General features: G+C 41.2%; 1 protein-coding gene across 10 annotated transcripts in view; it reads right to left on the bottom strand.

Moving 5' to 3' along the window:
• Positions 1-26390, bottom strand: part of plekha6 (pleckstrin homology domain containing, family A member 6) — a 300812-nt gene that overhangs the window by 88445 nt on the left and 185977 nt on the right. For all 10 annotated transcript variants that reach the window (XR_009929718.1, XR_009929719.1, XR_009929712.1 and 7 more), the window contains one exon: positions 474-574. Coding sequence is in view for 2 of the 10 variants with exons in the window: in XM_062456283.1 (XP_062312267.1) it covers positions 474-574 (101 nt within the window). In the remaining 8 variants the exon portion in view is untranslated. The remainder of the gene's footprint in view (positions 1-473; positions 575-26390) is intronic.

The following is a 26390-nucleotide window of genomic DNA, read 5'->3' as shown; positions in this document are numbered from 1 at the left end:
TTCAGGTGCAAAGTATACCAAAAGATGCCTAGTCAAACAAACAGTTGCACACCTCATCCCCAGGTCTTCTCATCTGTGCTCTGTGTGTCTCATAGAACACGGAACAAACCTCCGTTTCCTGAAACCAATTTTCTCTGTCTCACACACACCCTTACAGCCCTCCCCAGTCATTCCGGACATCACAGATATTTCACCTCTAACCTTGTCAGTGTCCCAGGTGCAACAATTAAGTCTATCTGTCGAGTGATACTCACTCACCCAACATCTCAGACCCTCCCCCCCCCCAACCCCACACACACATACACCCCTACACATACACACACCCCTACACATACACACTTTCAATCACTCTGCCACACTTAACCCCCCCACCCCCCAATATCTCAGATCCATGTCAACCTGGTAACATCAATAGTACCTCCCCCACACACACTCCTCTTCCTGGTAGGTGAGCGAGCTGCGGGGTGACTGACCTTAAAGGCGTGCTTGCGGCCGATGTTATCGGACGGCTGCAGCACCCCGATCTGGAAGCTGAGCAGTGGAAGACTTCCCAACACTACGTCCTCCTTCTCGTCTGAGAAGCAAACACAAAACAACAGAATATAAAATCAGGGCCTGGATGTCAACAGGAAAACACCTCCAGGAGAAGAAACAGTCGTTTTCAGATTCCAAAATAAAGAACAGCATTAAAATCAATCAAAACTGAATTCATATCCATTTGTCATGAGAGCAATTGTATTGAGAGTAAGTCCATCTCATTGGGAGACGTGGAGAGTCGAACCTACACCGTGTTGTAGAGCTAATGCAGGCGGCTTCTACAGTCCTCTCTCTCTTGCAACCGAGTGTATGTGTGGCGTGGTGGAGAAGAGCAGAGCTAGAGAGACACACTCCAATCCCAGAGAGGACTGACAACCCTCAGAATAGAAATCCATTTTGATCCAACAGTCCAGCGATAAGCGATGGTTAACGTCTCACACACTCTCGCATTTACACACGCACGCATGCCCTTTCTCACACATGCACGCGTGCTCTTTCTCAAACACCCGTGCGCAAACCCCACGGCAGGTGGAGAAGAAAAACAGGAGCGGTGATGATAGGGGGAATGAGAGAAGCACTTGCTGATTCAATAATGGAGGATGTCATGAAAATTTTAGTGTCTGGAAGGGAATCCAGAGAGCTGCTCCTTCTGTCCTCAACTCTGTTCTCTTCTCTTCTCTCTCTCTCTCTCTCTCTCTCGTTGTGCTTCGTTCTCTCGTTTCTCCTGCTCCAGCACTATCCCCCCTCTCTGTTTCTCTAGACACAGCTCCTCACTATGCGGACACAAGAGCCCTCCTCTTTTTTCTGTGTGTGTGCGCGTGTATGTGAAAGAAAGAGGGATAAGGAAAGGGGGAGGAGAGCAATGGGGGCGGTGTTTGTGCAATCATACAGTATGCTGTTCTCTGCTCCCTGTGTGCATATGTGTGTGTGTGTGAGATCAGTCCCATGTGACTAAGTGTTGCAGGAATACTGGCCCCCAGCCAATTCTACCTGCTAAACCACAATCTACCAATGAGAGGAGAGGATTTACCTCTACACACATACACACAGGAAAATGCATACACCCACGCCTCTCCCTCTCTCTCTGTTTCTCTCTCTCAATTCAATTTTAATTTCAGTTTTTTTGTTGGCATGATTGTGCTGCTTAAATAATGCTACCAAAGCAGTCCACAGTGAAGGGACAATATATAATTTGAACATGTATTAGAGAACCTAATCACCAGGGACGGCTGGTATAAATGGGCGAACAGGGCTAAGCCCTCCCTATCTTTTACAATAAAGTTGAGAAAATGATTGTTAATAAACCTTACAACAGTGTTACAAATGTTGGTGGCACCTAGAGCAGAAACAGCAAATAGTCACAAGAAAAACTAAAAAGATCTAAATGGGCTTATTTTTTCCAGCCCAAACGCTTCAGCTACCATTCATCTTCATAGTGTGTGTGACAGGTTTTGAGGCACGCCCCCTTGATTTGCTGCTAATTTGGGCTAAATTAATTCATCCCACAGGCCACTGACCTTTGAGGTGGATTATTTACTTTCTCATCTGTTTTCTTTGGAAGAAAAATTCGAACTAAAGCGACTTGGGACACACGGTCCAATCGTTCAAATGACACAAAAGGACAAACAACTAAATCGTACGTTTTGTGTAAATTGGGGTAACCCTTCCTTTTACAGTCCCTTAAGTACTAGGTATTTAAATAGAAAGTAAATGGTATGTTATGTGTTTTATTGGGTATTACCGATTGGTACCAAGGTGGTAAATACCTAGATAATTCGAAGTATTTATCCATTAACTAAATACTAACGTGCTGGTCATTACTGGGTAGGATTTCTGTATTATTGGGTATTACCGATTGGTACCAATGTGGTAAATACCTAGATAATTTGAAGTATTTACCCATTAACTAAATACTAACGTGCTGGTCATTACTGGGTATGTTTTTTGTATTATTGGGTATTACCGATTGGTACCAAGGTGGTAAATACCTAGATAATTCGAAGTATTTACCCATTAACTAAATACAAACGTGCTGGTTATTACTGGTTAGGATTTCTGTATTATTGGGTATTACCGATTGGCACCAAGGTGGTAAATACCTAGATAATTGGGTGTGCTCAAGCCTTCGGCGAGAGCACAACCTTTGTTCTCTCACATATATATTATTATTTATTGTTTATTGTTTATTTTCGCCCCCCTAAAACTCAGTCAATATTTGGCCTACATACACAACGGCGGTGTCAAAAGGTTCGTCTTGGTAGCGATTGCGTTGCTTCTATTGGAATTTATGTTCCGTTGAATGGTTTGGGCTTAAGTTAAGTTTTTGTGGCGAAAAGTGAAGCTAACGGTGGCTAATTTGCTAGCCACAGTCACTGACGTTACTAACGTCACTACGTCACTAACGTCACGAAAACACGCGTGACTACCTTTGGCAGAACATTCGTTTTGCATCTGTTAACTTGGGGGATAGCTAGGCTAACTATAGCTTTACTGCAAGGCAGCTGCAGGAACGCCACAAGCAAAGAGGCCAGGGTGATAACTATTTACTCATTTTACTTTGTGATATGACACACAATTGTGATGTGTAATGTACAGTATAAGCTGATATTATTAAGGAAGTACATCTACTTTCGGAAACAGTAGTCTACTATTTCACTGAAGTATTAGCATCATGACATTAGCCTGTGTTGCCCGGGCAACACATACTACAGTGGTCTATGATGTAGCGTTATCTGTTTTCAATCGTTAAAATAAACATTCCTCACATATACATTTTCGTTGTAGGATTTATTCTGACATTAGTAAACGATTTGTTGGTGAAATTACCATTACCTGTGGTTTCAAACCAGTGTTGCTCACTGCAACGCTGTAGCCTACGCGAGACACTACAAAAACATCTACACAGCTGTAGGAAGTCAAACGGCGACAGAACATGTTCGGCACTCCCCTTACTTAAATCAAAAGTCTATCTAACTACTAACCTGAACTTCATTGCCACAGCCTAAACGTTGTCAATCTGTTCATGAAAATAATTAATTTCAGTTTAAACCGTACAACGGAACGTTAAATCCAATTCAACCAACGCAATCGCTACCAAGACGAACACAGCAGTAGTCTAGTACTGTGCCGTAGTAGTACAATTTACCGGGGCAGCTTCTCCACACAGGGCTATATCGCATTTTGCGTTGTTACTGACAATGATCGCTACCAGTGAGCTTTTTATGAATGAGCGATTTTCCACTAAATAAATGTCAAGCTTATTTACGTTTTGGGGGGCATATTTTCCGTTAGCAGATGGTACTGTTTGAATCGCGATTCCATCTTCTACTGCCGGGCAACGTCGTAGAATAATCTTCAAAGGGGGTTCTTTATTAATGAATGAATGCAATGAGTAGGCTAAATGCCTGAAAATATCATGAGAAGGGAAAAACTTAAAATGACGTTTAAGTCATAGAGATTAGGTCAATTTTTACACCGGTCTGCCCAATTTATTCGTTTTGTTTCAACGATGAGGCTGCCTCTTGCAGGGGAAATGAGAAGACATCTATTTCATTCTACACTTCACTCGTATTTTCAGTTGTAAATGAGCAGCAAAAAAAAATGCTTTTAAATCTGTCATCTTTATAAAAAAGCTTATTACTAAATTATTTACTGTGTCGTCTCAGTTACACTATCAGGGGTGGGAAATACTGTGATTTGCTAAAGTAGGCAAATGGCTAGTAGAACATAACATTTCATAATAATTTCAGTAAATCAAGCAGCGCTGCAAGACCCAGTGAAATGTTGTATATCCTACAGCTAGCATTGGCTTACTCAACTTCGGTAGGCCATCCTCAGTATTTGCAAGTTAGCTAAACTTAGCATAAACTATATCTAAAATAATTTTGTAGGCATAACAATGGATTTAGTTACTAAATGTTGGTGTTAACTTTTTATTTTTTCTAAAATGGTCCTAATCTCTATGACAAGTTTTTCCCTTCTCGTGATTGTAGTATGACCCTCTGGATGCCCCGTACCTGGGGCTGTATAAATTTATCAGTGGGTTGTCATGGAAGCAGTTCAGTAAATATGCCAGCAGACTAAAGACATGCCGTTGTCCGTATCCATTTGTAATGCAAATTACCACAGTGATATCTTCAGGCATTTACCCTACTCATTCATTCATTAATAAAGAACCCCCTTTGAAGATTATTCTAACAACAACGTTACCGGCAGTAGCTATCTCAGATGGAATCGCGATTCAAACAGTAGCCTACCATCTGGTACTGTAACTGAAATATGCCCCCAATAACGTAAATAAGCTTGACATTAAATTAGCTGCACGGTCTGTAGAGATCTTGGGAGGAAGCCACTTTTTTGTGTTTTGCTAATGCAGAATTCGGTCAAATGAAATCGATAGACGTAATGAGTGGCACATTACGTGAAATAACATTGGATTTTATTTTGTTTGAGTTTTAATAACTTGTCCAGTGGGGCAATTAGCCAAAATTAATATTCCAGACTTGCCCTACAAAAAAATACACTCGTCTCGGACAAGCCTTAATGTCGAGCCCTGTAGCTACATGGCTAGACTGTTGATACAGATCAGAAACCATCATATCTTGGACACCCAAAATCAGCGAATCTCACAGGCAAATCAATTACATATGAAGGCCTTTATATATGGCTACAAACTTCTGCCCGGCGTCTAGCTGGCTACTTGTTACTAAGTAACAACTTTGTTGCACGAGCATTCTTTCTTAGCTACAAACTTCTGCCCGGCGTCTAGCTGGCTAATTGTTACTCAGTAACAACTTTGTTGCAGGAGCATTCTTTGTACATTGCGAGCTAACAGTGTCCGGTAGGCTACTTCGCTATAAATAATGATGTCGCTATAAATAATGATGTTAAACCGAGACCACTCAGCCCTAAAAGAAAATGTAAGGTAAAAGAAACTAAAGAAAGGTTTGATGTTAGGCTACTTTGAAAATTATAAATAAAATAGGCTAATGTAATAATAAAACTGCTAAATCATTCTCTAACTATAGGCTCCTCTATATCTTGCATAATGAAACATAACGTTTTTTAAGTAGCCTAATCAAAAAGCCTGCGCTTGCCCTCATTGGGTGTGCTTTGCCTTCGGCAAGGGCACAACCTTTGTTCTCTCACATATATATTATTATTCTTTTTGCCCCCCTAAAACTCAGTCAATATTTGGCCTACATAGACAACCTAGGTGTCAAAAGTTTCGTCTTGGTAGCGATTGAGTTGCTTCTATTGGGATTTACGTTCCGTTGCATGGTTTAAGTGGAAATTAAGTTTTTGTGGCGAAAAGTGAAGCTAACGGTGGCTAACTTGCTAGCCACAGTCAATGACGCTACTTACGTCACTAACGTCACGAAAACTCGCGTGACTACCTCTAGCAGAACATTAGTTTAGCAGCTCGTTAACTTCTGGGAGATAGCTAAGCTAACTGCTTTACTGCAAGGCAGCTGCAGAAACGCCACAAGCAAAGAGGCCAGGGTGATAAGTATTTACTAATTTTACATTGTGATATGACACACAATTGTGACGTGTAATGTACAATATAAGCTGATTTTATTAAGGAAGTACATCTACTTTCGGAAACAGTAGTCTACTATGTCACTGAAGTATTAGCATCATGACATTAGCCTCTGTTGCCCGGGCAACACATACTACAGTGGTCTATGATGCATCTGTTTTCAATCGTTAAAATAAACATTCCTCACAAATACATTTTCGTTGTAGGATTTATTATGACATTACATTACAAGTAAACGATTTGTGGGTGAAATTATAATTACCTGTGGTTTCAAACCAGTGTTGCTCACTGCAACGCTGTAGCCTACCCGAGACACTACAAAAACGTCTACACAGCTGTAGGAAGTCAAACGGCGACAGAACATGTTCGGCACTCCCCTTACTTAAACCAAAAGTCTATCTAACTACTAACCTTAACTTCATTGCCACAGCCTAAACTTTGTCAATCTGTTCATGAAAATAATTAATTTCAGCCTAAACCGTACAACGGAACGTTAAATCCAATTCAACCAACGCAATCGCTACCAAGACGAACGAACACAGGAGTAGTCTAGTACTGTACCGTAGTACCGGGGCAGCTTCTCCACACAGGGCTATATCGCACTTGGCGTTGTTACTGACAATGATCGCTACCACTGAGCTTTTTATGAAAGCGATTTTCCACTAAATAAATGTCAAGCTTATTTACGTTTTTGGGGGCATATTTTCAGTTAGCAGATGGTACTGTTTGAATCGCGATTCCATCTTCTACTGCCGGTAACGTCGTAGAATAATCTTCAAAGGGTTTTCTTTATTCATGAATGAATGCAATATGAGTAGACTAAATTCCTTAAAATATCACGATAAGGGAAAAACTTAAAAGGACGTTTAAATCATAGAGATTAGGTCAATTTTTACACCGGTCTGCCAAATGTATTCGTTTTGATTCAACGATGAGGCTGCCTCTTGCAGGGGAAATGAGAAGACATCTATTTCATTCTACACTTCACTCGTATTTTCAGTTGTAAATGAGCAGCAAAAAAAAAAGCTTTTAAATCTATGTAATCTTTATAAATAATAAGTATGCATTTTTATATAAAATATACAGAAATATCAGTTGTAAAAATGTCATTCAAAAACGGACCCCTGTGCAACCGACGCAAGCAAGCACACCCTACAATTTCCCCAGAAATTGTACCCTCTCTAGTTCTAAGTATTTACCCATTAACTAAATACTAACGTGCTTATTACTGGGTAATTTTCACTGGTCCTAATTAGGTAAAGACAGAAGACAAAACTTAGTATTTACCTGGAAACTTATAAATATTACTATTTAAATACCGCTGGTAGTAAGTTGGTAACTAGCTTACGGGAGATATATATGGTAAATTATAACGTGTTATTGGGTAAATACCACTGCTACTAAGTAGGTAAAGACGGCCAATCCCCAGCAGAATTACGAACAAAATTCTCTACTATTACCCTGCAGTTACCTAAGGTTTATGTCGGTAACAGTCCACGTCTAATGAGAATATAAGATAGGCTAGGGTACTTTACAATAAAATACATTTTCAGATACATTTATTGATGATGGCCTCATTTACTTGGCTGGTATACCTACCTCCGCGGGAAGAGTTTTCCTCTACTGTCATGAAAATCTTCTTGGATACTGGGTATGTTCTTGCGCATGTTTGGACTATTTACTCAGTAAGTAATCTGAAACTGGACTATAAAAGGAAGCCGTGTTTGTTTCCATGGTGTTACCAGGCTCTTACCATACCCTTTGTAAGCGAATATAATATGTGCAAACGCGCTGCAAATTAAGAAAACACATTAATAGACAAACACAAGCAAATTAAGAAAACAATTTCATGAATTTGACAACACATGCGCAGCATTCAGCAAACGCGCTGCAAATACACACAACACAACCAAATACATAAACGCGTTGCAAAAATGAAAGCACACAAACCAAAAACGCTGCAAATACATAAACACGTTGCAAAAACGAAAGCACGCAAACAAAAAACGCTGCATCCATTTTTCACAACGGAAGTTGACCAGGCCTCTAGGGGGAGCGCTAAGTGGAACATCTTGATTTTCGGCCCCACGGAGTGAAAGACAACTTCCGTTGTGAAAACTGGATGCAGCGTTTTTGGCAAGCCCCCACCCCTCGCCCCTCGGCTTGAAGCAACGGCCCCGGTGGATGTAGGTGGTATTGCATTTCTTGTTAGACTTCCGGCTCTTCCGGTCGTTTTTATTCTATGAACTCCAGCAGTGTGCGAATTATACAATGACAATCGGGGGGGTCAACTCAGTGCCCCCCCCCCCCCCCCCCCCGGGACGAAGTTCACCCCTGCCCCCGCCCCAACCAAGTAAACGGCACGACAACGCACTACTAAAACTACAAACACTATTGTAGTCATTTCTTTCTGAAATAAAAAAAGTTGATCTTTACAAAATTAAAAATTACCAGAGGAACATCCGACTGTTCATCACAAAATAAGGTTGTTGGAAATCTCTCCAGATTCTGACAAGCAATGAGACAGACAAATTAAGCTATCTTGCTTGATATAGAGCTAGCGATAGCTATCTTTTAAGTTGGTGGTTAACCATGTTTCTATCATTAACATTCTTGTGAATATTCTACAGCTAATTGCCATTATACATTCGTGACAGATTTTTGGGGTATTAGATAGCAAACTTGCCTTTCTTGCACTTTCTCACGGCGCAGAACGCACCGCTACACTGAGGTGATTCAAGCTTATGTATTGCACACTGCCTGGTCACTCGCGCGCAGTGTTTCTTGAGTTTTATTGGGCACTGGTCACTCGCGCTGTGTTTATTGAGTGAATTTTGACTATGGCAGTCAGTGTAATAGTGTGTGATATTCCCTGCCATAAAGTCAACATTTCTGGTCAGACCCCCCCAAACCCCCCCGTAATTCGCACAATAGCTCCCCCAATAATTTTTGTTCGATTATCGAACCTGGCTCATACTACTAGCTTTTTCATAGAAGAATGTTTCCTTATTTTTGCTAAGTTTGAAACCAATCCGAAATGGGTAAACTAGCACCCCATTTATTTGCTTATGTCAATAAAAGTTGCCTGCAAATGTGCTCGCGGATACTAACAGGGCACGAGAACAAAAGTTCACATTGTCCGATAGCCGATTTACCTGGAGCTGAATGAGCCATATTGAATGAGCACAGGGAGAAATGGCTTGAGTTGCCTGCCCTGTTTTAGCAAGTTTAGCACATGATTGTCACACATACATGAAATGTTGTTAATATAGTTTATTCCCATTATTTTAAAACAGATTTGATTTTTTTGTCATGAACGTTTTTACGTTCATGACATGATGGCAAATATTATATTATGTGAAGCGTGAGCATAGATTGTTGACATGTCTATCTGGAGCAAAGACGAAGATTAATACTTTAACTTATAACCACAATAAGAAATGATATAAATATGATTAGTCTTGCCTTCAGAAGCTTTTGTTAAACACACCCATTATTCTTTTTTTTAATCGTGTCATCAAGCCAGACTGCTTTTGTGGGACAATGAAGGTCCTCAGTGACTATGTTTCACCCCCACTTATATCTGATGGAAACGTCTTGTATATAGGCCTAGTTCTGTTAATATGCCCCTTTCAAAGGCAAATGTTAAATAAAGTATATTTTAGACACACTTCTCAAGCTTTTATTTATTACATTATTTCCAAGTCTTATCAGATCACGTTATATCCATTAATAGGCGTTTGGTTTTGGAGGTTGAACATATAAAACACAGGCCACATTTCTACACTGATACAGGGCTGCCAACTTTTCCAAAAACCTTGGCGTGAGATTTGGTAGCAACCCCCCGCCCCCCCACCCCGGGGCGAGCTATCGCGAGCAGAATACTTTGACCGCCATTGCTGTAAGTTTTTACAATTCATATTTCAGCTAAACAGTACATGTAAATCAGCATCTGAATTAAAATGTGACGAGAAATGGTTGAAATAGTTGCTGAAAATGTGCGTATTTTATTGATGAAACGGCTAATTTGTAAATTTGCTCCGACTTCTCGATAACCTAGGTAAATAAACACTCCACGACGATTTGGCTTGTTGGAGTTCCAGAAGCTAGGCCATAAATGTACGTCCCAATTTACGGCTAGGCCTCTGCATTCCTTTGAGTGGTATTTCCCCATCCTCCTTTAAAACCAATGTCCCACACTTCTATTGTTCATAATCAGTCACAACTTAGCATCAAATTTCCAACAGTACTACTGTCTAATAGCTAATGTAATATTGCACAGATTTTCGTCCTCTTTCCCCTAAAGCAATAAGGTTAGGCTACTTAAAGACACCCTTCCACTATGTTCTAAATGGCATAAATGCTGCCAATTAATAACTGACGTAACAACTTATTGTAAATGGTCAGTAGCCTAGCCTATCGATTAGGGTAGGCCACTGTAAGCACGTGTACACTGTCTGCTTCATTTGATCTTGACATATAGGCTAAGCATTCTGTAGCAAATAATAACAATAAACCCACTATTAATTAAATTTAAATGATCTTAATGCAGTGTAACTACTTCAACATAATAATGCACCTAAAATACAAACGTGAGCACAATAACAGGCTTAAATGAACTGACAATATAAGTTATACGACTTACAGTTCTCAAGGACGCACAGTGGCGCGCGTGCACGCTCGCGGTGTGAAGCGTGTGAAGTGTCCATGCTATTCCCCGACATGCACTCTAACAATCACTGCTGATAGACGGCCTTTTGTACAGCCCTATTTCTGATACCGTGGCGTGGCGAGCCGCGACAAGCAGCATGCGTCTTGGTGTGTCAAACAAGGAGACACATTTGTCAGATTAGAAATTCTACAGTTGAGCTTGGCAGGACCCTGAGGAGGACCTCAGAAACATGCTGCTGAGGACATACACGGATCTTGCCAACGCTCCTGAGAACGCCAGACTAACTTCTGACACACGCACAGACAAGGACAAACATGTACTGTAATTCCCAAAGATTACAAGTATCTACTTGAGAACATTTTGAGTCTTCTATGCCATTTTAACAACAACTGTTTGAAAAACATTCACACTGTACAATACAGACATTGTACATCTTTCGTGCTACAATCTGAACACAACACCTAACTGGAAAACAACAAAGAACCTGAACACAAAAAACCCCAACATAACACAGAACCTGAACAAATCAGAGAACCCTAACACAACACGGTTGAATATCAACTGTCTGTATGTAACTGACTCAAATGCTCAAATTGTTTTGAACTGACTGTAAAGTAGGCGGACGGGTTAACATTCTTATATCTGAACTACTGATTGCACAATGAGATGTGGGGTGGAGAGATACCAGAGGGTTAAGATTAGATTTAGGAGACTTGCAGCATTGTTTAGTTTGCCTGTATTCATCATTAGTAGGTTGTGACTGGACTGAGTGACCAAAGAAGAAAAAGATGGCAACCTTGAAAATCACTTGAAGAAAGGCAACCAGGTGCTGGACAGACTAACACATGAGAAAAAAAAATCTCTCTCCCTCCAAAATGACTAGATTACTGTATATACTATATACTATTACTATATAAAACAAGGATGACAGACTGGAAGGTAGTTACAAAGAGGACAGTCAAGGTACAGGGATTGTTTTCTAATCTCCAGAGGATTCAGAACGCGGCGGCCCGTCTGGTCTTCAATCTATCCAGACGCTCCCATGTTACCCCGCTCCTCATCTCCCTCCACTGGCTTCCCATCACGGCCCGTATCAGATTCAAGACTGGTACTGACCTTCCGAGCGGTGAACGGGACTGCACCCGACTACATCAAGTCTCTCCTCCAGCCTTACGGTAACGGTTTCAAATTCTTGTACTCACTGTGAAATATTTTACTGTTGATTGTTTTTTCTACAGGTACACTCTTGCACTCTTGTGGGGAGTTTCATGTTGTTCAATTGTAACTTGTTTAACTTCCCTTTGGCACTTATTTGGTTTTCCACAATGTATGCTTCATGTTTTGGCTGCTCACAATGTTTGGGTCTATCTCGTTGTTATGATCAGTGACCTATGCTCTTTTGTAAAGCTCTCTCTTGGAAGTCGCTTTGGATAAAAGCGTCTGCTAAATGCATAAATGTAAATGTAATCATAAAATGTTATTATTATATAATTTTTTTAAATATATGCTTCACAGAAACTAGCTGTGTATTCATGTACATGTTCTGTTTAGTGCAAGCAGCTCATTGGCTGTCTGTCTCCAGATCTCCATGATTATTGCACCCCTGTTCCCTAGCTGTGTTTGGCCCCTCTGTTGTCACTAGCAATGAGATGGTGCTGGTGAACTGCCCTGTCACCTCTTCCTTTCGCTCGCTCACTCGCTCCCTCTCCTGTTTCACAGCACAGCTGGGCCAGAGAGGGAGCAGGGGATGAAGCCAGCACAGCAGACGGACGTGTGAGGAATATAAGTGGAAGGAGGGAAGAAACAAGAATGCAAAGAAAAAAGAAGAAGAATACAAAGAATATGAAGAATACAAAGAATACAAAGAATGTGAAGAATAAAATGATGACAACAAAGAAGAAGAAGAAGAAGAAATGAGCTTCTGAATGCTGCTGCACAGGAATACAGCAGGACATGACCTCAACGGACTGTGCTATAATCATGAGTAGATGAGAGGGAGAAAGAAAGAGAGGGAGCAAAACTATAAAAAATAATTATTTCCATGGTTCATTTTAATATTCAGAAATTCTTAACCCCCAACTGACTATTGTATTCTTATCTAAATTTACATTTAGGAGACGCTCTTAACCAGAGCGACCTACAGTAAGTACAGGGACATTCCCCCGAGGCAAGTAGGGTGAAGTGCCTTTACAAGGATACAACATCATTTTGCACGGCCAGGAATTGAACCGGCAACCTTCTGATTAATAGCCCGATTCCCTAACCGCTTAGCCATCTGACCCCCAGATCTCTCTCAGCTCTCTTTACCTAGAAAACACAGATTCAGGTCAGATTTGCATAGTGTGTGTGTTGAGTTTTAGTGGCGGGAGAAAAGAGTTTTCCAGAGTGCAGATACAGAACCGCCCTCCAGGGCTAGGGGTTTTAACTAAAGATCAAAACAAGTATATCTCTCTTTATCAGTCACAACTCTAAACTACAGCTCCCAGAAACACTCAGTACCTGTACTAGATACTAGCACATCCCTGCTGAAGTATGTGTATTGTTGCAATACGGTAAACACTTTGTTAGGAGGAAATCGTTTCGATAAGAAATACTGTGTAGCCAATTACAAGATAGGAAGCAGGCATGCCACAAGTGTGTACTCACGTAACCAGACAGGTGCCATGCAGAGAAGAAGCCTACTCTGACAGAAAATCTGACAGATTGTATATGCCCTGTCCACTTCAGGAGAACTTAGGTACAGGCTGTACTCTGGGAAATGTACACACAGACAAACACACACAGTAAATAAACACACACTGTCCAGAGTTCAAGTATCAAAATGGCACAAGCAAAATACTGTAAACAGGCCGTTTACACGGAAGGTAGTTCAGCTGGGACAGGTTTACTGTGACACACACACTCCTGTCTGTGATGACTGCCATTATAGTTTTGCTTTAGGGGTTGCAAACACACACACTCATACAGATGCACACACACATGTACACACATACACATGCATAGACATACACACTCACACACACATGCAAACACATGCCACACAATGGGATGAGAGGCCTATCAGAGCCCCAAACACAGACGCAACATTCCACACCCTCATGGAAGAACCCTCACACAAGTTCAAATGTGTGTGTGTGTGCACTTGTTTTCAAAGCAAAACTGCACTGCAGCCATCAAAAACAAAACAAAAATATAGCTGCAAGCAGCAATGAAGGGGCCAAGCAGCATTCGATATGGAAATTCAGTAGCTTAAGAAGCACAGCAAAACTTTTAATAAAAATTATTCGCTTTTTTTAAATCGCAATTTACTTTTCGGCAACGCGGTGGCGCTACCCCGAAGTAAAAGGAGTAACAAACATATTTACTTATGTCTTTAATTAATGTACGCCAAGTAGAATACATTATGTACACCAATACTTAGCAGATATCTTAACAACTATTTTATAAAGACTTACTAATGATGCAACTTCTGATTAGTAATGCAAGTTATAAAGCATTCACTAACTGTTAGTTAAGGCTGTTGCGTGACCTAATCTAAAGTGTGAACTATCTATGCCTTATTAAACATTTATAAGTTATTTATTAAGGTATTCTTGTCCATTCTCGAACCTCACATTCACAAAGGCTGAACATACATTTCTCAAAAGGAAACAGACACAACACAATGTGATACACAAAATTATTATTTTATTGAAGTAATGACAGGCATGTGTCTTACTAACTACTTAGCTCTAACGCTACTACAGTAGCCGAGAGTGACAGCGGTCGATACGTTAAAACCTCAGTTTGATATTTCCCGGCATGACCGAACGGTCGAGGTTAGTAAGTTGTTTATTATATGGCATTTTTAGCTCTTTTCATTTAAAACATGTCGTTTTGTCCAGCTCTACTCAAGTCTTCTCACGGTGTGTTTCAGGTGTTAGCACCTAGCAACCAATCTGAAACCTAGCAATCTGCCTAGCGCTTGTCGTTTATCTCTCTGTGTTCACACTTGTCTGCTCTTTTAGAAAGTTAAGAATTTCCTCGTCGCTGTTGATGTCTTCACTGTCATCTGGTAAGTAAAACTTTTCGATCTCGCTCATTTTGAAGATGACATCAGCGGAGGGCAATAAGAACACGTATCAGACCGCAGATGAGGTCAATACGCGCATAGATATATATAAAGACTTAATACGCGGCTGGCATGACTACCCATTAGCCAATCAGAACGCTCGTACTGTTGTTGCAATTGAACCAATATGCTGTTCTTATTGGTTCAGAAGACGTTCTCAAAAGAGTTGTTGATATGTTGCCTTGGAGATGTAGTGACGTCACCAGTACACGTGCAGCTGATTGACAAGATGGCGTCTGCTCTAGATTCGCCGTGTTTGATTTGGGATCTTCCCGTATTGTTGTAGTATATAAGAAACCAAATGTTTACTCTTCGACAGGTCAGCAAACGCTTTGTCGCCTCAATTTGTTAAAACGATTTGAACGTTTTAACAAATCTCTGCTTTCAAAGGCGTTTGCAGACCTGTTGAGGAGTAGCTAAACATTTCCAGTTTATTACAGCCATTTTTGGAAAATAAAATACAGCTTTGGGTAACCAACTTTTATACCAATTCTACTGTATTGCTTCTTAATGGAAATAAAATACTATTTTACTACCCAGGTAAATAAATTAACAGCTATTTCTTCTAAAAAACTAAAACAAACATCTATAGGCCTATAGTCTTTCTATAAATGCTTAATAAGGCATAAATAGTTCACACTTTAGATTAGGTCACGCAAAAGCCATAACTAACAGTTAGTAAATGCTTTATTACTTCCATTACTAATCAGAAGTTGCATCATTAGTAAGTCTTTATAAAATAGTTGTTAAGATATCTGCAAAGCATAGTGTACATCCTGTATTTGACTTGGCATACATTAATTAAAGGCATAAGTAAATATGTTGTTAGTTATTTACTCATGCTTTATAAAGGTAATGTAAATGGTTTGTTCACCATTTGCTAATGCTTTCTATACCAGCTCATGTACCATTAACACCTTTTAAACTACTGGTTTGCAACTATATTAACAAGCTGTCTATAAAGTATGATAATGCAGTTATCAAACACCTTATGAATTGTATTATGAATAAAATCCATAATTTGTAACAGTGTTTATTAATGATCAACATAGTGTTTAATAATAAGCTTATTAACTATTTAATAATGTATTTTTTATGTTTCAAAATGTTTTATAAAGGATTAACTAACTATTAGTTAACACTTTGTAAATGCCAAAAAGCGTTGACTTATTATAAAGTGTTACCCAAATCTGTAACAATTTTCAAGTCGATTGGATCTATGGTTCATGAGGAGAAGGGTTTTGAAGGTTGTACCAAATTTGGACAGTACAGCAAACTCTATCATGGCGGACCTTATGGGTTCTTGAGGCTTTTTTGTTCCCCATGAGAAATAAGGCATGTATACCAATTTTCAGGCATTTTGGAATAATGGGGCGCTGGGGAAATCACGTAGACTTTGGGCGTGGCTTATAGCGCCACCTATGGGCGTACATGGGCCATTAGCGGTCTGGGAGTAGTGAGTGACCTGTTGTATCATTGGGCCAAATTGAAAAAAATCGGGTCAAGGACTTTTTGAGCTATTGGGCCATTTAGCGGAGAAGAGGAAAAATAATAATAATAATAGGAATACTAACAAAAACAATAGGTTTCCTCCTACCGGAGGAACCCTAATAAAACTAACAAAAACAATAGGTGCCACAGCAGCTTCGCTGCTGCTTGGCCCCTAATAATAAAACTAACAAAAACAATAGGTGGCCTATTGTCTAAAAACAATAGGTGGCCCCTAATAATAATAATAATAATAATAAAACTAACAAAAACAATAGGTGCCACAGCAGCTTCGCCCCTAAATATAGCTGCAAGCAGCAATGAGGTGGCCAAGCAGATCAGATAACCCAGACTTTAGACATCCTCAGAAGAGGGTTCCGAGTACACGCAGCAAGTTTGGTGTGAATCCATCCATCATATTTGCTGAGATATGACACAACTTTCTGTTTGGCACCTCTGCTGGCGATTTCGATTGGCTGTACCGGACAAACGGTTTCGAAAATTGTAAATAATTTTGATAGTTTGTGTGAGGATTGCTTTGACTATATACAGCTAGACTACAGGTAGCTAGCGACTGCGTTGTACCAGGCTTTCTTGGCAGTGGCCTACAGTCTCGCTAAACAGATAATCAGTAACATGACAGGCTTGTTGGCTTTGGCTGGATTCGAACCACTTACGTTGCCCTTGCCAGGACACCAACTTATCCTAGTGAGATATTCTCAGTGCTGGAGATTACTGTGTTCAGTTACTGTGTAAAAATATAAGCAGTTTTTCCTGTGGAAAAACAGCTGTAATTCAGTCCTATTTTGACATGTCAAGGAGATTGTGGTCTGAAGATAATTTGTGCCAAATTTGGTGAATATTGCATACATTTTGTAGGAGGAGTAGAGCAACAACGTTTTATTCATTCATTCAAAATGGCGGCCGCATCAATTCGGCTGGTATCACAAGTTAACATGTGTCAGACACGGGCGCTCCTAAGATATCTCGAGACAAAGGAATAACTTAAATGAGACAAACGAATCAACAGTTATTGGTCGAAACACAATTCTACCTATTGTAGTGCCCCCTAGAGGTCAAATGACACGAACTGTTTCGGACCTCTTAATAACAGGGTCCTGAGTCCATACACCAAGTTTGGAGTCAATGCATCAAAGATTCGTCTTGATACAGGGAATCCAACAATACCTCATTTTTGAAAATGAGGCATATGGTTCAAAAGTAACGTGTAAACATACCTTAAACTTTGACCCATTGTTGGCGCTAGAGGGCTCCAATGGGAGACATGAAACTTGGTGAAATTGATAAGAGGATTGACCCCAAAGAGTGTGCCAAATTTCACAACTTTCTACCATATGGTTCTAGGGGCTGCCATAGACTCCAATGGCGGAAGAAGATGAATAATAATAATAAGAAAAGGTATAAACACTTAGATGGCTTCGCTGCTTGGCCACCAATAATAATAATAATAAAAGGTAGAAACACAAGGTCGCTTTGCAGCTTGGCCACCAAATATAGCTGAAGGCAACAATGGCGGATTCCTCCTCAATATTGCGAACTATTAAAAAATGGACATGATACAGACAGTATTTCATACATGTACACAACATTTCACGACAATTGGAGCAATTGCGGATTTTAAGTTATTTTTAATCATCAAATTTTCACTGTAGAGAAAAATCTATGCTGCAGACATTATGGGTTCTTGATACTTTTTTGTTCCCCGTGAGCAATAAGACATGCATACAAACCTTCGGTTTGTAGGGCCACCTATGCTCTGGTCAGGCCCATGCTTTCTTATAAGTGTAAGGCCGAATCCCAATACTCTGTCTTACCCCTACCCCTAGCCCTTAGTTTACCCATAGCCCTTGTCCCTCAAAACTGAGAGGTAAGAGCTACATAGCCCTATGAAATGAGACACGACTTGGTTACGGTTACGTATATCGATGCAATCCAAAGCAAGTAGTGTTATGCACTGATATCAAACGAAATTCGCTGCTAATGGAGTTTAGTTAAAACTGAAGACATGCATGGAGTCCATTCAAGGCTAATTCAGAAACAAGACTGTCATAATTTTTTAATCAATTATTTAAGCCGAAAATATTACATTTATGGGACTCTCTGGATGATCTGTCCACCATTGTTGCAGGTAGCGCAGTATTAGGCCGAATCCCAATACTCTGTCTTACCCCTAGCCCTTAGTTTTGCGTGTTCACATGAGAGTAAGTGGTGTCCCAATACTCTTTTTGATCGAAGGGTAGGGCTAAAGGCCGATATATGCTTCTCCGTTTTCCAAAAAACTGACACATGGGAACGCCCTCGGAGAGCCCCGGAGAGCTCGACGTGCACCTCCTGAATTTTCTAACTATCCGTCGTAATTTCGGATAGTTACGGAGACCCCCTTGGCTGTGATTGGTCAGTATTAAGAACCGCTTGCGTCAGGGGCGGGGTTGCCGTGATAAACAGGACGAACAGAATCCTTTGACCGCCATTGCTGTAAGTTTTTACAATTTATATTTCAGCTAAACAGTACATGTAAATCAGCATCTGAATTAAAATGTGACGAGGAATGGGCAGTGTAGTTGCTGAAAATTTGCATATTTATTGATGAAACGGCTAATTTGTAAATTTGCTCCGACTTCTCGATAACCTAGGTAAATAAACACTCGACGACGACTTACAAAAAACCTTTGCGCCACCTACTCTTCTGGCGGTGAATTGTTTTCAGCACCCACAGCCTACGGAGATACCATAAACGCAGTCTATCCGTCCGTATACGTCCGTATACGTAATCCCGCCCATCCGTTAACGGAGTCGGAGAAGCATACTGCGGCCTTAAGACGAAGGGGTATACACCCCTTAAAACCAAGTGTTTTCAGGATCTTACTTGAAACCTAGGGTTAGCTAGGGTTAGGGTTAGAATCTGTGTCCGTGTCCGTGAATACTGCGCAACCTGCAACAATGACGGACAGATCATCCAGAGTCCCATAAATGTAACATTTTCGGCTTAAATAATTGATTTAAAAATTATGACTGTTTGTTTTGTGGTTTACACAGTCCTGTACATATTTATTTGCAACCATGTTCTTAATTGAAACGTTTTTAAAAATCGCTAGTTTGCTACGTTACATTGCTGATTTGCACAACAGTCACGCATTTCTCTGATTAGCCTTGAATGGACTCCATGCAGGGCATGCAGGGAGTCAGGTGGCTGAGCGGTTAGGGAAGCGGGCTTGTAATCAGAAGGTTGCCAGTTCGATTCCCGGCCGTGCCAGATGACGTTGTGTCCTTGGGCAAGGCACTTCACCCTACTTGCCTCGGGGGGAATGTCCCTGTACTTACTGTAAGTCGCTCTGGATAAGAGCGTCTGCCAAAATGACTAAATGTAAATGTCTACCGTTTTAATTCAAATCCATTAGCAGCGAATTTCAAACGAATTTTGTTTGATATCAGTGCATAACACTACTTGCTTTGGAGACATTGATATACGTAACCGTAACCAAGTGGTGTCTCATTTCATAGGGCTATAGCCCTTACCCCTCAGTTTCGAGACACAAGGGCTAGGGGTAAACTAAGGGCTAGGGGTAAGGGGTAGCGGTAAGACAGAGTATTGGGATTCGGCGTACGTCTAGTCTTTAGTTTCATTGTGCCAAAGAAGAAGAAAAAACGACCAAGCTGTGTTTGGTTGATTAAACTTTAAAGTTCTTCAAGGCCGAAGTTCAAAAACTTGCATTTGAACGATCCCTGGCGATGGAGGAGCTGGATTTTTCTGTATCGCTTTAAAACTTTTCTACAACCCTTAAAAAATGAGTGTCATGTCTAGTTCTTGCACATTTTTTAAGGAACAAACATTTTGTTTCTTTATCGACACAGGTATGTTTTCCGGACAACTATGGTCCGCATCCAATAAGAGCTCATATACATGACACCTTTATAAAATCCACCAATCGTATACTCCGATATTCAAGGCGAGTAAAGTAGGAAGTAAACATTCACATGTGCATTTTGGTGAGCTGGTATATTGTCAGTGGGTGACTGGGCTTCAAATGCATGGAATTTGTTTTTACAAATGGGTAATTCAGGTATTCTCTAAAGAAACATTGCAACATTCCACTTAAACAAGCATATTTGTTATATTATTGCGCTGCTATTAGTCATAAGAACAAGTTAACAGTTAAGTGATAATGAAATGTGCAGAACATTGTTCAAATAAATGTACAGTATTGATTAAGTGTGTGTCGCCTAAACATATAATAATAACAGGAATCAATGACATAGGCAATTATAATTTGCCAAGAGTAGGTATACCACATCAGTAACACTTATCAGTACATAGTGAAATCTCTGCACACTTGGCAAGTTGGAAAACGAACCTAATTAGCATAATACACGCATGTGCACAATTAATTGTATTGCTAGCAGTGTATTCAAGGCCACAAGTAGTTGCAATCATGGAATGCTGTATGCATGTAGGTAGCAAACCAAAATATTTAATCTACCCATTTACTGAAGCTAGTTGGTCCAAGTTTGTTCAGAGTCCATTGCAATTTTGACAGCAACGATAGCATTCTTGCAGAAAAAGCAGTGGAAAGATTCAACTTAAATTCAGCACCTCAGAACCATATGCTAGGTAATGTTGGATTTCACAAGGGTGCTACAGTAACTTCACCAACACAACAAATATAGCTAAAGCACGTAAGAGGAGTGAAAATGCAACTCTGGAGAAGGTTTTCCAAACAGAAGGTGTGTAGGAAATTCTGTATTTTGTATGGCAAGATGTACAGTGGGGTCAGTGTATACAAATAACCTACTGCAAAATCAATTTTGCTGTTACAATCTAAGTGCACCACATTTTATTTGAAAATTAGTTGACATACAGTACCAGGAATGGGAAAATGTGTCCAAACTTTTGACTGTTACTGTACATTGCATGCTTATTAAAAGCACAGACAGGACAGGCAGGGCAGAGGAGAGGACGGGCAGGACAAAGAAGACCTATAATCTGATGTGGAATGCCCCTCTAATCGTCCGAGTGTCGGCTCCCATGTTTTTTTTTCATACGATAAGGTAAACTATGCAAGATGCCTTTCTTCTTACTGGGTGGAGATGAACAGTCTGGAGGACACACATTTTGCATATACCTACAGGTACAATCTGGGGATTTTGTTGCTCAGAGACAACAGGGGTATGGTTTTGCAGGACAAAATGGACAAACTTCAGGTACTGATGGTGAAAAACAGAGACTTTCTTTCATTGTCAGTTTTGTGCTTCACGGAGACATGGCTGTGCGATTTGATCCCGGACGCCGCGTTACAACTGCCAGGCTTTCAACTCCTGAGAGCTGACTGGGACACTGCACTCTCCGGCAAAACTAAAGGCGGTGGTATTTGTTTCTACATCAACAGTGGCTGGTGTGTAGATGTGACAGTGATTCTGCAACATTATTCTCCGGATCTGGAATCATTTTTTATAATCTGTAAACCTTTTTACTTTGCCATGTGAATTTGCGTCGCTCATTTTGGTCGGAGTTTACATGGCGCCGGGTCCACAGGTTAAAGAGGCCCAACGCCTGCTCTCCGAAGTGTGGAGCGAGCAAATCCGGATTCCCTTGTTATCGTTCTCTGCGACTTTAACAAAGGTAATCTCAGCCACAAACTCCCTAAATACAGACAATTCATCAAATGCCCAACCAGAGAAGGGAACACTCTGGATCACTGCTACACTACAGTCAGGATGAACTCACAGAGGCTGTGACATCATACATCAGCTTCTGTGAGGACTGCTGTATTCCAACACGCACCAGGGTGAACTTCAATGATGACAAGCCCTGGTTCTCAGCAGAGCTCAGAAGGTTGAGGTCAGAGAATGAGGAAGCATTTAGGAGTGGGGATAGAGACAGATTCAAGGAGTCGAAGAACAGGTTTAGCAAGGGGTGAGAGAGGCTAAACGACTGTACTCAGAGAGACTGAAGTGCCAGTTCTCTGCTAACGACTCTGCTTCTGTCTGGAGAGGGCTCAGGCAGATTACCAACTACAAGCCCAGAGCCCCCCACTCCAATAACGACTCCCGCCTGACCAACGACCTGAACGAGTTCTACTGTAGATTTGAAAGACAATTGGACTGTCCTGATTTACCCCCTCCCACCCATGTGGCCTTCCTCCTCCCCCCTCTACAGTGACGACTCTCCATTCAGGAGGGTCAAACAGACTTTTCAAGAGGCAGAACCCCCGCAAAGCAGCTGGACCGGACGCTGTCTCCCCTGCCTCCCTCAAGCATTGTGCTGACCAGCTGTCTCCGGTGTTCACCAACATCTTCAACACCTCCCTGGAGACATGCCATCTGCCAGCCTGTCTCAAGTCCTCCACCATCATCCCTGTGCCCAAAAAACCAAGGCTAACAGGACTCAATGACTACAGACCCGTCGCCCTGACCTCTGTGGTGATGAAGTCTTTTGAGCGCCTTGTGCTGGCACACTTCAAATCTATCACAGACCCTTTCCTGGACCCACTGCAGTTTTCCTACAGAGCCAACAGGGCTGTGGATGACGACGTTAACATGACCCTCCACTTCACCCTACAGCACCTGGACTCCCCAGCATCATACGCCAGGATCCTGTTTGTGGATTTCAGCTCTGCCTTCAACACCATCATCCCCGCCCTGCTTCAGGACAAGCTCTCCCAGCTGAGTAGGGATGGGTATCGAGAACCGGTTCTTGTATAGAACCGGTTCCCAGTGAATCGATTCCTTGGAATCGTTAGCAAAATTCCTTAACGATTCTGTTAACGATTCTCTGTGCCGTTAAACAATTAAAATGCTAAGTTTAATAATGGATTAAAAATCGATATGCTCAGTTTAATAATGGGACACGCAAACGTCTGTCTGAATAAACTATAAAAGTTCGCGCAAGCATGCGCGAAGACAGACTGCAGCAAACATGGCAACTAGGAAGAAGCGTTCTAAAGTTTGGTTGTATTTCACACGACAAAATGACAACAACGCCACTTGTAACGCGTGTAAAAAGTCTATTTCGTCGAAGGGAGGAAATACTACAAATATGAAGAAGCATTTGAACACACAGCATGGAATTAAGTTACTGGAACGTCATGTGTTCGATGCATGCAGCAGCGCAGCTAACGTTCGCGCTTCATCTCTAACTATCTAAGGTAGAGCTAAACTGCTCAAAAGTGATCACAACCACTTGTTACTGTGTGAAGCAATTTGCATTTATTGTGTGTAGTCGATCTAGGTACCTTCTGTCCCGTCGTTTGAAGCATACATTTTTGCTCCGGCATTCGTCTCCCATTAGTATTTATCTTATTGATCATTTCACGTTATCGGGGCGGCATGTGTTATCAGCAAACGTTCGCGTGTTGCATTATTACATTTACATTTAGTCATTTAGCAGACGCTCTTATCCAGAGCGACTTACAGTAAGTACAGGGACATTCCCCCGAGGCAAGTAGGGTGAAGTGCCTTGCCCAAGGACACAACGTCAGTTGGCATGACTGGGAATCGAACTGGCAACCTTCGGATTACTAGTCCGACTCCCTCACCGCTCAGCCACCTGACTCCATATTAAACTGAGCATATCGATTTTTAATCCATTATTAAACTTAGCATTTTAATTGTTTAACCTTTTAATAGTCCTGTTAAATGTGCCTGAAAACACCTAAACAACATACCCAAAGTACATTGAAAGCTGTTGTCGAACCATTTGGAGTACATGCATGTAAATTGTGTCTTTTGAAAGGTGACACTGAAGTTATTTCCCCTGTTGTTAGGATCCCTGTAAGTCCTACTGGTGTTGAGTAATAGAAGCTTGAACACAAGGAAACTGAAAGTTTCTATCTCCGACTAGATTTTGTTTTGAAAACAGAGGCCTGAAGAGGCCTAGAGGTGGTAGGTATTAGCTCATTTCAGAGCCAGTCAAAGCCAGTTTGAGAAATTCGTTTAGAACGAGTGTGTGTGTGTGTGTGGGGGGTGGGGGGGGTGCAGGACGCACAGACCTAGTTGGCTGTAGAGGGGAACATCGATAAGAGAATCGATAAGGAATCGAATCGATAAGCAGGAATTGATAAGGAGTCGGAATCGTTAAAATCTAATCAATACGCATCCCTTCAGCTGAACGTGCAAGACTCCACCTGCAGGTGGATCACAGACTTCCTGTCTGACAGGAAGCAGTGCGTTAAGCTGGCAACACAAGCACCGGATCTCCTCAGGGCTGCGTCCTTTCCCCTCTGCTCTTCTCCCTGTACACCAACAGCTGCACCTCCAGTCATCCGTGTGGTGGAAATTTAGAATACAGTTATAATGTATGTGTTTTATATATAAGGAATGTGTTTTAGGAGAAGTTTAAAGTTGGTTAAGAAGCTTGATACAATGAATGTTGAATCAACTCCATTTGGTAGAGATGCCATTTGCAGTTTATGACACCTAACTAGGAGACGTGAAGTCTAGAGACGGGAAGTCTGGGTGACCTGGGAGAGTTCTTGTCACCTGGGGAGGAAGAGACAGTTGGTAACTGATCAAGCTGCTCTGACCCTTCCTGTTGCATGGGTGGTGTTAATTAAATACTTGTTTGAAGATGTCCACACAAAGGACAGTTGACCATTTGACTGGTCAACTGCTGTGGCTTTAGTATCTACTGGTTTGCCACCTGGTTTGGAGAGATGCCACATCAAAGAACTGTGGGACAACTGGTATGGAGATGTATTGTTTCAAACAGTCACTGAGTTGAGTTAGCCAATCACAGAGTTTGCTACATTGATTGATTGACCTTATAGAATGCCATTTGATCTAAAGTTTATATAAGGTAGCGTTTATGGATGTTCGCTATCACTCTTGCGAACGATCTGTGGCTAGCACGTCCTTCGTAATGACTGATCACAAAGTACTTTGTTAAATCTTATGCTAATGTACAAGCTAAATTAATTGTATTAAAACCGCCATCTCTTGACTATTCAAATCTACACAGTGCCACTAGAATTCTTCCATTGCATCCGTCTGTCAAACTTCTGAAGTTTGCGGACGACACCACCCTCATTGGGCTCATCTCTGACGGGGACGAGTCTGATTACAGGTGGGAAGCAGACAACCTGGTGACCTGGTGTAGCCAGAACAACTTAGAGCTCAATGCTCTTAAAGGGGTGATTGACTGGGTTTTGGGGGTATTTCACACTGTTCATGTAACATTGGTTGGGCTGAAAATGGCCCAGGTGCAGTTCTATGCCCCCTGTTGCTTTCAGTGAATTTTTCCTGGGGAAAAAAGCTAGGTTTTCTCCTTTTATGGTATGCTCATGAATAGATGAGCTGCGCGCTGATTGGTTGGTTTACAACGAGTGAAGCTGCAGAGCAAAAACGCAACACTGCCAACAGCACTCACTGAAACAAGAAGGTGGAGACTTGAAATAAAAACGTACAAATAAATCTATTGTGTCTTCACAACACTGTTTTCAACAGATTGACTAGATATCATTTGAAATGATTACGTTAGTTGTTTCCACTTCTGTTGTGAAGCAAACAGGATCGACTTAGGTGGGTAACGTTAGCACTACAGCTTAGCAAACAAACTATCGTGATTAGGGTCAGCTCAGTTAGCTCTAACATTAGCTATCTTGCTGAAAAATAGATCTGGACAAACATGCATCTTGAATTGTAGATTTACATGACAACACTGGTTATTTATTTGAATGAAACACAGTCAGGAACATGAAATAACGTTAGCCCCATTGCCAGTAAACTAAATCATCACACATTCTACCAATGCTAGATACAGGAAGGATACGTTAGCATTGCTAATAACTGTTAACATCATACTACAGCTTGCGGCTGTGATGAACATAAGGTCGGAACGGCACCTCTTTTCAGTAACAGCTTCATAGCAAATCCTGCTTTACATTGTCCCAGGTTTTCAAAACAGTCCTCGGTGAAATGGTTCAAGCAAATGTGTAATTGAGAGTCGAACTGCACAGGGATCTTCATAGACAAACACAGCCCGTCGAGTGTTTGGTTCCTTGGGAAGACTCTGAAAAGTGTCAGCA

This window comes from Osmerus eperlanus, chromosome 1, assembly GCF_963692335.1.
Source record: "Osmerus eperlanus chromosome 1, fOsmEpe2.1, whole genome shotgun sequence".
Lineage (NCBI taxonomy): Eukaryota > Metazoa > Chordata > Actinopteri > Osmeriformes > Osmeridae > Osmerus > Osmerus eperlanus.
This window is presented reverse-complemented; position numbering and strand designations above follow the sequence as displayed.